At 47.5% G+C, this 13,666-nt stretch overlaps 1 protein-coding gene across 2 annotated transcripts in view; it reads right to left on the bottom strand.

Moving 5' to 3' along the window:
• The window catches only part of TAPT1 (transmembrane anterior posterior transformation 1), a 149,492-nt gene extending 145,877 nt beyond the window's left edge, over positions 1-3,615 (bottom strand). For both annotated transcript variants that reach the window (XM_058192315.1, XM_058192316.1), the window contains exon 1: positions 3,249-3,615. In XM_058192315.1, coding sequence (XP_058048298.1) covers positions 3,249-3,483 — 235 coding nt within the window. In that variant the 5' untranslated portion in view covers positions 3,484-3,615. The remainder of the gene's footprint in view (positions 1-3,248) is intronic.
• Between the last annotated feature and the right edge of the window lie 10,051 nt (positions 3,616-13,666).

The raw sequence follows: 13,666 nt of genomic DNA, 5'->3' as shown, positions 1-13,666 counted from the left end.
GGGTGCGGGAATCTGTGCGACATTATACCATCCAGGAGTGTCCATTCTCAACGCAAAAAGCATTTCTCAGCCAACTCTCCTCTCCCTTTCTCAAAGAAAAGGCAAAGAAACAGAGAAACAAAGAGAGGAGACAGATGTGTCCAAGGTAAGTGAGTCCTTATGGTGGGAAGGGAGGGAGAAGCATGAGGTATCTTAATGGGTCGGGGAGGCCTTGAGGGCCTATTCTATCACTAGGCCCCCCCATGGCTTTCCCCACCCTGAGATACCTCATGTCCACATTGGTATTTTTGAATTGCGAGCTCTTAGGAAAGTATCACCTCCTTGTGTGTTGCAAACAGCTATTTTTTCCAATGGAGAAAACAGGACAAGGAACGAGAAGAGAGCAAGGAAGGAAAAAGAAGGAAAGAGCGGAAGGAAGAAGAAATAATGAATGAAGAGGGAAGGAAAAAGAAGGGAGGGAGGGTGATATGGGACGATGCCCACCTTTTCTGGTGGAGGAGAAAATACCACAAAGGATTAGAGAAACAGGAAGTATTTATTTAATTATTTGCGCAAATAGGCACAGACCTCCACTTGCATGGAAAAAGAAAGTCTGAACGTCTGACACCACCCAAGCCTATACTTTTATAGCTTCAGATACAGAAAGTAGAAAGCAGGAAAACACGAAATGGTACATAATTGGTTTACAGTTAACATGTCTATATATGGCAGTTATCTTAAGTCACCTTTCACGACACGAGACATCCTCTGACACGTATCATTAGTCACCTCCAGTACCCTATTCTTGTTCAGAACATTTCAGGGTTAAAAAGTTAAGATGTAAACAGTTACAATATGTAGAAATATTTCCCTAAGTTTGCAACACAAGCCTCAGCCAAGCAAGATAACTTCTGCTTTCACATAGAAGTAATTTTTCCATTAGCATTACAACATCCTTACAGAATCATATGAGCAGTATAGGTACACACAGAACTTATTGGTATTTTAGGGTTGCATATATATGTTGGGGTCCTTTATCAAGGGAAGGATGGATTATTATGAGAGTGAGTGAGAATAAATCCTGCCTTAGGACTTGGCCACCAGCAGCCCTGCTGCCTTTTGCCATCCCCTTGTCCTCTCCTGACTTCTCCTAATGGTTTCCCGTCGTATCATTAAGGATGCTTTGGTTACAAAGCCAGGTCTCCTCATAAGGTGATGGAATGGGTCTCCCTCTGACCTACACACTTTGCCTTCCCGCACACACCATGAGCAACCTGGCCAAGGACAGTGAGCACAGTAGCAGTGGGAGCTGCCCATACCCACCATGGCACGCCCACTATGATCACATCCACCCCGGCCCCCTGAAGTCAACCACAATCCTGATGCAACCCTCAATGAAATTGAGTTTGACACCCCTGTTCTACCTCCTCCTGGTAATCACCCTCATTATCATCCTAAATAAGGCCCACCACTTGTTGTATCATTCACATGCTTCATAATATGATTGATAGCAAACCTTGCACAATAATCATGGGTCAACAGAGTGAACAACAGAGGATTTAGGACACAGCCCTGAGGAGAACCTGTGCTCAAGAACATATTAGTCTCAACTCACACATACTGGGATCTATCGGTGAGAAAATCAAGACTCTAGTTACACAAAGGAGTAATATAGCCTAAAAGACCAGGTTTATTTTCTAAATGCTGAGGAATGCCTAACTAAAGTCAATAAACAACATTCGCATATGAATATTTCTTTCCTCTAAGTCTGCCAAGCTCAGATGGAGAACAGAGGAAATAACATCTTTTGTGGAACAATTTGGATGGTAAGCAAACTGAACAGAATCAAATACTGGAGGGAGGCTGGATACATTAAAGTCCATGAGCCTTTCAAAACATTTCATAATGATGGACGTAAGTGCAACCAGACAATTATCATTAAAATTAATTAAAATTATTCTTCAGCAATGAATGTAGAGCAAAAGTTCTAACAAGGACGCTGACGTTTTCACACACACAAAAAAGTGAGACATTTGGGAGTTGATTGTTTGGAAGAACAGCACACTAGATTTTCTATCTATCTACAAAAGCAGCATTTACAGGTTGACCACTCAGAGGAAAAACCTGTTCCAGATAATCCCACAGCGTTTAGTCTTCTTAACACTGTAGGTAAAATGAGGCTGTTGGGAACAGTCTTTGTCTACCTTCCTCAACTCTGAAATTTGGCAGGAAGGAGGACAAGTCAGATACACATTATGTGTCCACATCATTTCCCCCCACTATCAATGAGTCAATTCTCTTTTCAGAATCCTTACGTTTTACCTGGCCTCAGAAGACCCTGAAAACTTCAAGCTGATATTGCAGTTGGGTAACAAGGACCCTCCCTGCCAAAGAAAAAAGCAAGGGAGAAAGACCTTAACAGAGAAAGGGCACCTTTCTCCAACATAACCCTTACACTCATTTTTTTGCCACAATAGATTAACACAGTTCTCCTCCTACAATCTCCATAAGAAAAAAGATAGTGGTTCCAACATCTACTAGGCTGTACTTTAATAGCAAAGATTACTTACTGTAACATTTAAAATGTACATCCAAATAAGTGGCTGGACATACTTAAGCTATCCCCTAGCAAGAAAGCAGTCCTGTGCACTCAAGTCCAATGCCAAGAATATATTTCATAGCATTGGATGATTCTTTACCTCTTGTTCCTGGGCAAAAGTAAAGCTAATTTTATATTGATATGCCCTCATATTCACATATAAAGCAGGAACCTATCCCGGAAAACAGATTAAGACCGAGATTCTGAGCCTCCTTTTTCAAACTTGGATGCCTAAAATAGATTCCCGAAAATAACTTAGGGAGGTCTTTCATGAGCCAGGGGGAGGAAATATGAACATGGTGAGAGCCAAATTCAGTCACCCTGAGCTCCAGCACACTCGTTATGGAAAAAGCATTCAGGAGTCCTCTTTTGGACATCAAGGGGAAAAAGTGGTACCTTTGCCGGTCTTGACATTCCTAAATCCACCCTACCTCGGTGCAAAACTTAAGCACCACAGCTTGTAAAAACGAAACCATCTTTGGTAGAGGACGAAAGCCCTTCATGGGATGTTGGGACCCAACAGAATAGAGGTTAGGGTGCAAATGGGACTTTCTCCGCTCTTGCTTCTCCCCAAATTTTCTCCTCCTTTTCTGCACTCCCCTCCCAAGCTTTCCACAGGTATGAAACTCTACAGAGACACTGTGCTTAGGGGTCCACAACGGAATCTCACCCGAGAGCCCGCGGCGCTGCTGTTGCTTGCGGTGTCGATCGCTCTCGTAGAAGCCCAGCGTTTCGGTATGGGGCGGAGACTGCCCATCGCCGCCGCTGGCGAAGCTGCTCTGCCGCGGCTGCCCGTCCTCCGCCTGCAGCAGTAGTGGCAAGGGCTCCGGCGGCGAGCCCCGGCGGGGTCCGACCCCGCCGCCACCATCCCCGCTACCCGGGGCCTCCTCAACCAGGCCCGCCATCTTCGCGTGCTGGACGGCGGCAGCTCCTTGCGGTGGAGGGAAGCAGCCGCCACCCCAAGAGACGTCATCTCCGCGCGACAAGGAGCGCACCAGTCAGGCCCATCTCTCCCGCGCGCGAGAGCAACGAGCTGCCTTCGCCGCCATTTTGGCTGCGTTGCCCAGTCGACTGTTGCCCTGGTGACGCCCCGCCACTCGGGAGGTGGGGCCGGAAGTCCCAGGCAGCGTTCCCTGAACGCAGGAAAGAGTAGGTGGGTGGTCCTGGTGCCTGGGAGAATGGTCATGATCGGGTTTTTTAGCCTCGGCAACCTTAAGACGAGTGGACCGCAACTCCCAGAATTTTCCTGCATCCTGACTGGGATCTCCTGGAAGTTGAAATCTACTCATCTTAAATTTGATAAGGCTAACATCAAAATAACATCAAAAACATCATCAAAAAAGGACAACAAAGAATGTTCTTTCTACGCCAACTCAGTAAGCTCAAACTGCCCAAGGAGCTGCTGATTCAGTTCTACAGAGGAATTATTGAGTCTGTCATTTGCACCTCTATAACTGTCTGGTTCGGTTCTGCAACCCAACAAGAAAGACACAGACTTCAGAGGATAATTAGAACTGCAGAAAAAATAATTGCTACCAACCTGCCTTCCATTGAGGACCTGTATACTGCACGAATCAAGAAGAGGGCTATGAAAATATTTACAGATCCCTCACATCCTGGACATAAACTGTTTCAACTCCTACCCTCAAAACGACGCTATAGAGCACTGCACACCAGAACAACTAGACACAAGAACAGTTTTTTCCCGAAGGCCATCACTCTGCTAAACAAATAATTCCCTCAACACTGTCAAACTATTTACTAAATCTGTGCTACTATTAATCATCTCATCGGTCCCACCACCAATCTCTTTCCACTTATGACTGTATGACTGTAACTTTGTTGCTGGCAATCCTTATGATTTATATTGATATATTGACCATCATTTGTGTTGTAAATGTTGTACCTTGATGAATGTATCTTTTCTTTTATGTACACTGAGAGCATATGCACTAAGACAAATTCCTTGTGTGTCCAATCACACTTGGCCAATAAAATTCTATTCTATTCTATTCTAAGAAACGCTGCATTAACCTGTTCCTTTGGGTTTCGTCCAGCCGTTGCCTTATGAAATGGCCCCAGCGCCTTTGCACAGCTTTTCCATGACCCCTTAGGATGTACCTGCACTTAACATCTTTTACTCCTATATTGCATTCTGAAGTCTGGAATACAGTTTCAGTGCCTACATCCAAAGGCACTTTAAGAGGTGTATCTTTATTGTAGCCCACAAAGAGAAAGATTTTGGCTCATAGTGAATGGCACAAAGTCACTTTGGCATCGGCAAATTGAAACGTCAGGAAGGGGTTGGGAAAATAAAATGGCCCTCATTGAGGAGCCCTTGTACAAACCCCTTGTACAAATCCATGGTGTGGCTGTCTTTTGAAGACAAGGCATCCCTGGGTTCAATGGAAGAGATTATCTGGCTCAGGGTTGAACTTTGGAGTTGACTAACTGAATTGGGGGTTTGCTTGCAGATGGTTCATTACTCAACATTTTTAGTGATGGTGAATGTGGGGTTATTCCCTACAAACTGCCTTGACAGTTTTGAATGTCCTTTGATTAGAGACGTTTTCGGCTTGAACCACCAAGGAGGAAAATACTCTTCACACCCATATGGAAGAGCTAGCCACTCTACAGGTGAAACTCAAAAAATTAGAATAGCGTGCAAAAGTCCATTTATTTCAGTAATGCAACTTAAAAGGTGAAACTAATATATGAGATAGATTCATTGCATGCAAAGCGAGATAGTTCACGCCTTGATTTATCATAATTTTGATGATTATGGCTGACAGCTCATGAAAACCCCAAATTCATAATCTCAGAAAATTAGAATATTACATGAAATCAATAAAACAAGGATTGTACATAGAACAATATCGGACCTCTGAAAAGTATAAGCATGCATATGTACTCAGTACTTGGTTTAGGCCCCTTTTGCATCAATTACTGCCTCAATGCGGCGTGGCATGGATGCTATCAGCCTGTGGCATTGCTGCGGTGTTATGGAAGACCAGAATGCTTCAATAGTGGCCTTCAGCTCTTCTGCTTTGTTTGATCTCATGTCTCTCATCTTTCTCTTGGCAATGCCCCATAGATTCTCTCTGGGGTTCAGGTCAGGCGAGTTTGCTGGCCAATCAAGCACAGTAATCCCATGGGCATTGAACCAGGTTTTGGTACTTTTGGCAGGTTGGGCAGGTGCCAAGTCCTGCTGGAAAATGAAGTCAGCATCCCCATAAAGCTCGTCTGCGGAAGGAAGGATGAAGTGCTCCAAAATCTCCTGGTAGACGGCTGCGTTGACCCTGGACTTAATGAAGCACAGTGGACCAACACCAGCAGATGACATGGCTCCCCAAATCAACACAGACTGTGGAAATTTCACACTGGACGTAAAGCATCTTGCAGTGTGTGTCTCTCCATTCTTTCTCCAGACTGTGAGTCCTTGGTTTCCAAAGGAGATGCAAAAGTTGCTTGCATCAGAAAAGAGGACTTTGGACCACTGAGCAGCAGACCAGTTCTTTTTTTTCTTTAGTCCAGGTAAGACCCTTCTGACGTTGTTTGTTGTTCAGGAGCGGCTTGACAAGAGGAATACGACATTTGAAGTCCATGTCCAGGATCCATCTGTGTGTGGTAGCTCTTGATGCACTGACTCCAGCCTCAGTCCACTCCTTGTGAAAGTCCCCAAAACTTTTGAAGGGCCTTTTCCTGACAGTCCTCTCCAGGCTGCGGTCATCCCTGCTGCTTCTGCACCTTTTTCTTCCACACTTTTCCCTTCCACATGACTTTCTATTAATGTGCTTTGATACAGCACTTTGGGAACATCTAACTTCTTTTGCAATTACCTTTTGAGGCTTTCCCTCCTTATGGAGGGTGTCAATGATGGTTTTCGGCACAACTGTCAGGTCAGCAGTCTTTCCCATGATTGTGATTCCTACTGAACCAGACTGGAAGACCATTTAAAGGCTCAGGAACTCTTTTCAGGTGTTCTGGCTTAATTAGCTGATTAGAGTGGGACACTTTGAGCCTAGAATATTGAACCTTTTCACAATTCTAATTTTCTGATATTGTGAATTTGGGGTTTTCATGAGCTGTCAGCCATAATCATCAAAATTATGACAAATCAAGGCATGAACTATCTCGCTTTGCATGTAATGAGTCTATCTCATATATTAGTTTCACCTTTTAAGTTGCATTACTGAAATAAATGAAGTTTTGCACGATATTCTACTTTTTTGAGTTTCACCTGTATACAAGCAGGCAGCAAATCCCACACTGCCTTCCTGAAAGATAGGCCAGACAAGAAGCACTATCTATTTTATTCTACTTTATTACTGTGACAGAATGTCACAAGTCTGAAAGTGTACTCCTCCCCCTCCTTGTCACCTCTCCAGCCCAAGAAACTAAAGATGGTACCTTCTGAGATGTTTGCCACATCCCCATTCTTTCTGCAGGCTTAGCTTATGGCCTTTCCCCCTGTCTCCCAAGGTCATTCCCACTACCATTACTGGAGAAAATGGAATATAGAGCAGCCCCTGTATTTGGGAGGTTTAAATGTTGCCGTGGGGAGTGGCACGGCACTCCCCATGGATCAGTGATGTGATTCAAGTAATTTAATGGGTGTTTGTCTTACTTGAGACACCCTTTCTCAGAAAGGCTGAAACGGCAGTCAGATGAGGGTTGTACCCATCTGTCAAGCTTGGAGGACCAAATCTGCAGAACTTTAAAGCCCCGCCTCTTCCTGTTGGCTTTCAGTTTTTGGCAAGGAAGCTGATGCAGATTGACGTGTCTTCCTGAAATGAGAAAGAATTAGTGATCTCCCACCCCCACAGCACGAGGCCGGCCCCGGAAGGGTGGGGCTGACTGCCATTTCGGCCTTCTTGAGAAAGGGCGTCTCAGGTAAGACCAACACCCATTCTCCATCTCTGCTCCTGGAGACTGGAACCTGGAAAAGTATAATGGAAGTTGGTGGTTGGATGAGGTGGAGAAAAGATCAACTACTGGAAAACCATAACAGGAGATTTCCTGGAAGAGATGTGAGGGTAAACTCTACTCCGCTTGATTGATCCGATGGCGGCTGAGGGCGTCTGCCCGTATGTTGGAGGATCCCGATATGTGGTTTGCTTGTAGGCATCGGAGATGGCGTTCTGCCCAGTGGCCCAGGATGAAGGTCACTGCCATTAGTGTCTTGGACTGTGTGCCACTCCACCTGTTGATATGGGCTTTTACAGATAAATTGTCTGTGAGAACTAAGATGTCCTGCCCTGACACCAGTTCTTCGAAGTGGACCAGAATTCTGTGAATTGCCCGTAGTTCCAACAGATTTATGCTGAGTCTCCGTTCTAATGGAGACCATACTCCTTGTGCCATGTTGTTGCCAAGATGAGCCCCCCAGCTGGTGAGGCTTGCATTGGTCATGAGTGTTAATCTGTGTGGTTCTCTGAACCTGGTGCCAATGGTGATTGCTTCTGATATCCACCAACGTAGGGATGATAGGACCTCTGGAGGTAGTTGGATCCGAGAAACTGAGGTGGCTAGTTTGTGTCTTTGGTAGGGAAGCAGCAGCCATTATAGAGCCTTGCTATGGAGACGAGACCAAGTTACTATGCCAAAAGTGGAAACCATCTTTCCTAATAACTGAGATAGTGAGTTGAGCGAAACAGAATGGGATGAAATAATGCGGGTAGCTAAGTCCCTGAGACTAGACTGATGGTCTTGTGATAGATAAACCATAGACTGAATGGAGTCAATTTGTGTGCCCAGATGTTGAATTGTAGTAGAAGGGGAAAGGTGACTTGCACCAATTTATGGACAACCCGTGATTTTGGAGGATATGAATGGTAGTGGACAGGTCCTGAAGGGTTCTGGGCATAAATGGGGACAAGATGAGGATATTATCTAGATAATATAAGACATGAATTGGTAGGGAGCAGATATGACCCATTAACGCACTTATAACCTTTGAAAACACCCTGGGGGCAGACGACAATCCAAACAGCAAAGCCGTGTACTGAAAATGGTTGCCATTATAACAGAATCTGAGGAACTGTTGATGTGCCTCTGCAATGGGAATGTGAAGGTAGGCTTCCATAAAGTCTATGGAAGACAGGAGGTCTCTCTGACGGATGCATTCAAGTATGGTGTGTAATGATTGCATTTTGAATTTCCGGTAGGTGACATAACAGTTAAGGGATTTGAGGTCAAGAATTGCCCTCCATCCCCCCGAGGATTTGCGCACTACAAAAAGCTGTGGATAAAACCCGATGCCCTGCTGGGATATCGGAACCCGCCTGATGGCCCTAATACAGAGAAGATAGTGGATAGCGTCTTCCATCACAGATCTGTTAGATTTGTAGAGAGAGACTGGGCAGCACACAAATACCCTCGGGGGAAGGGAGAGAAATTCCAAATGGAGTCCTGAGCGGACCATTTGGATAACCCAAGCATCAGAAATAGATGCTTCCCATTGGTTGGCAAAAAGGAAGAGACGATCGCCAATGGGAGGAAGTGGATGGAGTTATCTGGTTCTACGGAAACCACGGTCCCAACCCCACCCCCCGAAAGGATCTGGTGGGAGGGAACTTAGAGCCCGGTCTGACCTGAGAATCCCGATGGTACTGCCCTCTGGAGTGGGAGGTTCATTGAGGTCTCTGATAGAAGCTGCTGTCTGATCCCTGAAAGGACTGCTGTCGTGGGTACGAGGACATGCGACAATCGGTTCTTCTCGATAGTGATGGGAGAATCTTGCGTTTGTCTTTGGTTTCAATGAGAATAGGTTCAAGTGATTCCCCGAACAACTTGTCTCCTGAATACAGGGCGGAAGCCAATCTCCACTTATGTTTGGCATCCGCCTGCCATTGGCAGAGCCAGAGGAGTCTGCGTGAAGCCACAGATATAGCCTTAGCGGCGAATCTAGCCGCATTGAGAGTGGCATCCGCCAAGTACTCCAAGGAAGCAATGATTTTATTCAGATCCTGATGAGATCTTGAATCTGCGGGGGAGATCCTGGCCTGGAGCTGCTTTAGCCATAACAAGGCGGTCCTGTTGAAGAAGGAAGAGGAGGCCAAAGCCTTCACTGACCAGGCCGCAGCCTGATGGCCCTTGACCAAAACATTTTCAGCCCACTTTTCCTCAGGATGGAGAGATTCCTCTGGAGGACCGGTGAGATGGGTAGAAGAAGAGAGGGCAACAATTGGACCATCCACTGATGGAATTTGGAGAAGGTTAGACATTTCAGGAGCCACGTTGTACAAACATTTGTCAAGGCCACTGGGATAAGGACCTGAGCCCGGAATGACCCACTGTTGCTGAAGGACATCAGTGAATAATTTGGGTGCTGGGACCACTTCCGTGTTAACTGAAGGCTCGGAGAACAATGTGTTGGTTGGGTCGTCCCCTGAGCGATCCCAGTTTTTTGAAATAGCATCTCCTAGCCTAGTGGTTGTTTGGGCTTTAAAGAGGAGAGATTTAAATAACTGAGGATTGAAAAGACCAATAAAGGATGGTTGTTCCTGTTCTATCCCCTCATCATCGGAAAGGGCCTCATCCCATAAGATTTCTTCTTCCTCCGACAAGGAATCCTGATCCGAAGGTTCCTGATAGTCAGTCTGACCCTGTTCAGATAAAGAAGTATCCGACTCTTGTATCACCTGACGCATGCCTCCCCTGGTGGAAATAGTGGCAGGGCCTTGCTGGAGGCATTGGGCTAAGCCCGATCTGATAGCCCCCATGATAATGTCACCAAAGGAAGGTGGAAGTTGGAATTCCACAGATTCTCTGGTCGCAATAGTGCCCCCCCGCTGGAGTGGGGTTAGCCTCTAAGGGCAGAGATGATATGGCATCTGGTTGCTGTACTGAGCCCCTTGGGGCAGATGGGGCAGAAATGTTTTCCTGGAATAAACTGTCCCTGACCTCAGGAAAAGAGGAAGCCCCCAAAGTTGAATGGTCAGGAGACCAATTAAGTGGTGGTTGGGAAGTAGTAGCTTCACGATGAACCTGAGTAATGTCAATGGAAGGAGAAGTTGTGCTCCTGAGAATAGGATTTTTATTGCCCTGCTTTTGTTGAGCTTTTGAAACAGCCTTCTCTAAAGCCTCGTGGCGTCTCCTCTCTTCTTTAGTTAGGCTGAGCTACCTGGGCAGACTGACCTCTCCCCCGCTTAGGACGGTGCTGGGTGCCTGAAGTGCCCTCATCAGGATCATCCTGGCTAGGAGAAATGGAAGTAGCTGAAGTCGATCTGTGGGAATGGGGTTGTGTGGCATCCGTCATTTTGAATAAAACCCCGTGTGAAGGTTCACCAGGAAGAATGAATAAAGATCCTTAATCTTCCTTCCCAAGTCTAGGCCGCTGGCTTTCTTGAGCAGGGGCAATGTTAGATTGCTGGGAAAAGGCCCCCTGACGATAACTAAGCCTAAAGGCCTTGAAACGCGATCTTAGAATGGTGCGGCAAAACTTCACGCCAAAATGGCCGCCACAAGGAGCAATGCCGCGATCCAATCCTCCCCCACTGGGAAATCGAAGGAGAAGGAGCCTCCAAAGCTCAAAAGAAAAGCGGCAGGTAGATTAGCTCAGAGATCACATTGCCGATAAATAGGCTCCTGTAATTGCTGCTGAGCTCAAAGGCTGTAAAAGGCAGTGTAATTAGCAATTCTTCACCCAGCTAGATGAAAGGAAGAGCCGGGGAGAACAGCAGCATGCCGATGCAAACGCTGCTGAGTCGGAACCTGCTGGGCGGCAGTCCAAGGCCCACAGCGATCTCAGACGTAAAGTCTTTCATGCTGGGATTGATGTTAGTCCAATTTGCCTGTGAATGGAAGGGAGATATCAAAGACATGTCTGTCCAGCTTGGGACTGAGTCAAAAAACTGGAAGCCAACAGGAAGAGGCAGGGCTTTAAAGTTGTGCAGACTTGGTCCTTCAAGCTTGACAGACGGGTACAATCCTCATCTGACTGCCATTTCCAGCCTAGATGGAGAACAACCGGTTCTCCCTAATGACCAGCTGGTTAGGCGTGGCCAAGGGGGGGTCATGTGACTGAGCGGGCATGACCAACCTTGTCACTCATGGCAAGGTGGGGCAGTGCAGGCAGGCCGAAGTGGTGGCAGCAATGGCCAGAGCCTTAGTGCAGGAGCAAAGCACCCCTTTGCAGAGCAACAGCATTCTCTCTTCGCCACAGTACATTTGCACCAGGGGTGAAATGCTACTGGATCAGACCAGATCAGGTGAGTTGGTAGCTAAGACTGGGGCTGGTTCACTGAACCGGGAGCAATGGCTGGCTGGCCACACCCCTGAACTGATCCACAACCCGCAGTCCTGCTGTGCTTGCCTGCCTTCCACACTTCCTTCCTGGCATTCCAGTGGCCAGCTTGCGAAGGCAGGCAAGCTGAAGGCCACATGGAAGGCAGGCAAGCATGGCAGGGCTTCAGGGAAGGAAGGAAGCTGCTAGAAAAATTCTGGAATAAATACATCAATTCCCGTGGCACAAGCCACACTGACTTGCCCACCCCCACTGCTTTGCCACTCCATCTCTTCCTCCTTGCCAGCCAATCTCCCCACAAACTCGGCTGACACTTCCACACCTCTGCGCACTTCCTTTCCTTTCCCCCCCCCACCCCACAACCTCCCCACGCCCGCTCAGCATCTGGTTCTTTAGTAAGGCAGCTGTGGGAATTACCAACCCATCCACCAGCGCAGGAAAGCTGCACTTACGAGAAGGGGGTGGTCCCCTCTTCTTTAAGGAGCTTGACTTTGCTGGAGCTTCTCTGCCCACTCTTAATGCCGCCAATGCTGATGCCGCTGCTGCTGGGAGACTGGCTGAACGCAGCCAAATGAGGCTTGCTGTCCTGCCACAATTAATAGAAAGTGGCTAGGATCCAGGTTACAGTCAGGATCGCAATAGCATTTGCCCGGATCCGCCTCATTGCGGGATGTCCGGGCTGCCTGGAAGCTCCGAGTCAGTTGAAAAAAGCTTCAGTTCTTGGGGAGATGAGAAAAGAGAGTGAGAGAGTGATGGGGAAACGGCGACACCCGATTCTCCCTCCCTCTCTTCTTTGGCTGGCTCAAGCAGTCACAGCTGTTTGTTGGCACTCTTGTCTCCCGGCTTAGTCCCACAGAGCAAAAAGAGAGTGAGAGAGACTGAGGAAGACCGAGATATCAGTGGCTGCAGGGAAGGAGCTAGCAGCTTAATCCCTTCCCCGAAGCCCTGCTATGCTTGCCTGAGAATCAGGTGTCGCCGTTTCCCCATCGCTCTCTTGCTCTCTCGCTCTCTTTTCTTGTCTGACTGTAGCCTGGATCCTAGGCACTTTCTATTCCTTGTGGCAGGACAGCAAGCCCCATTCGGCTGCGTCCAGCTGGTCTCCCAGCAGCAGTGGCACTGGTGTCAGTGGCATTAAGAGTGGGCAGGGAAACAAACAGCGAGCGACAGGATGCAGGGCTAGCACGTGCAGGCAGGGTGAGGCTTCCCAGGCAGCTGTAATGTGGGGCGGTTGGCTCCATAGACTGCTGTCCACACCAAAATGACAGCCCAGGCGCAGCGGGGCTGATTAGAGAAAGAAGGAAGGAAGGAAGGAAAAAAGGGAGAGAGAGGGAGAAGAAAGAAAAGAAGGAAAAAAGGGAGAGAGAGGGAGAAGAAAGAAAAAGAAAAGAAGGGAGAGAGAAAGAAAGAGTGATGTGAGTGATGTCATGTTGGCCCTGCCCACCCAGTCACATGCCCACCAAGCCACACCCACCAAGCCATGCCCACCAAGCCACACCCACAGAACCGGTGGCAAAAAAAATTAGATTTCACCCCTCATTTGCACTCAAGGCAGCCTTCACCTCCTGCTGCTTCAGGATCAGAGAAAAGCTGTAAGCTGTGTCCAGGAAGCACTGTGGCAGAGAGAAACGGCCGGGTCTGATTCTCTGGCCCTCATCTCTTGCTGGGTCTCACTGCCTGACAGTCAGTGGTTTTTTAAAGATTTTTGCAGCAGGAAACGGGCAGCTACTTCCAGCTTCTGTTGGTGCAGCTGGGCATGTCTCGGTCACTCAGGGAGATGCGTGACCTGCTCTCCACCCCGAGACACTGACCTGCCATGTTCACCATGGCCACCTTATGGTGTC

This window comes from Ahaetulla prasina, chromosome 8 (assembly GCF_028640845.1).
Source record: "Ahaetulla prasina isolate Xishuangbanna chromosome 8, ASM2864084v1, whole genome shotgun sequence".
NCBI lineage: Eukaryota > Metazoa > Chordata > Lepidosauria > Squamata > Colubridae > Ahaetulla > Ahaetulla prasina.
This window is presented reverse-complemented; position numbering and strand designations above follow the sequence as displayed.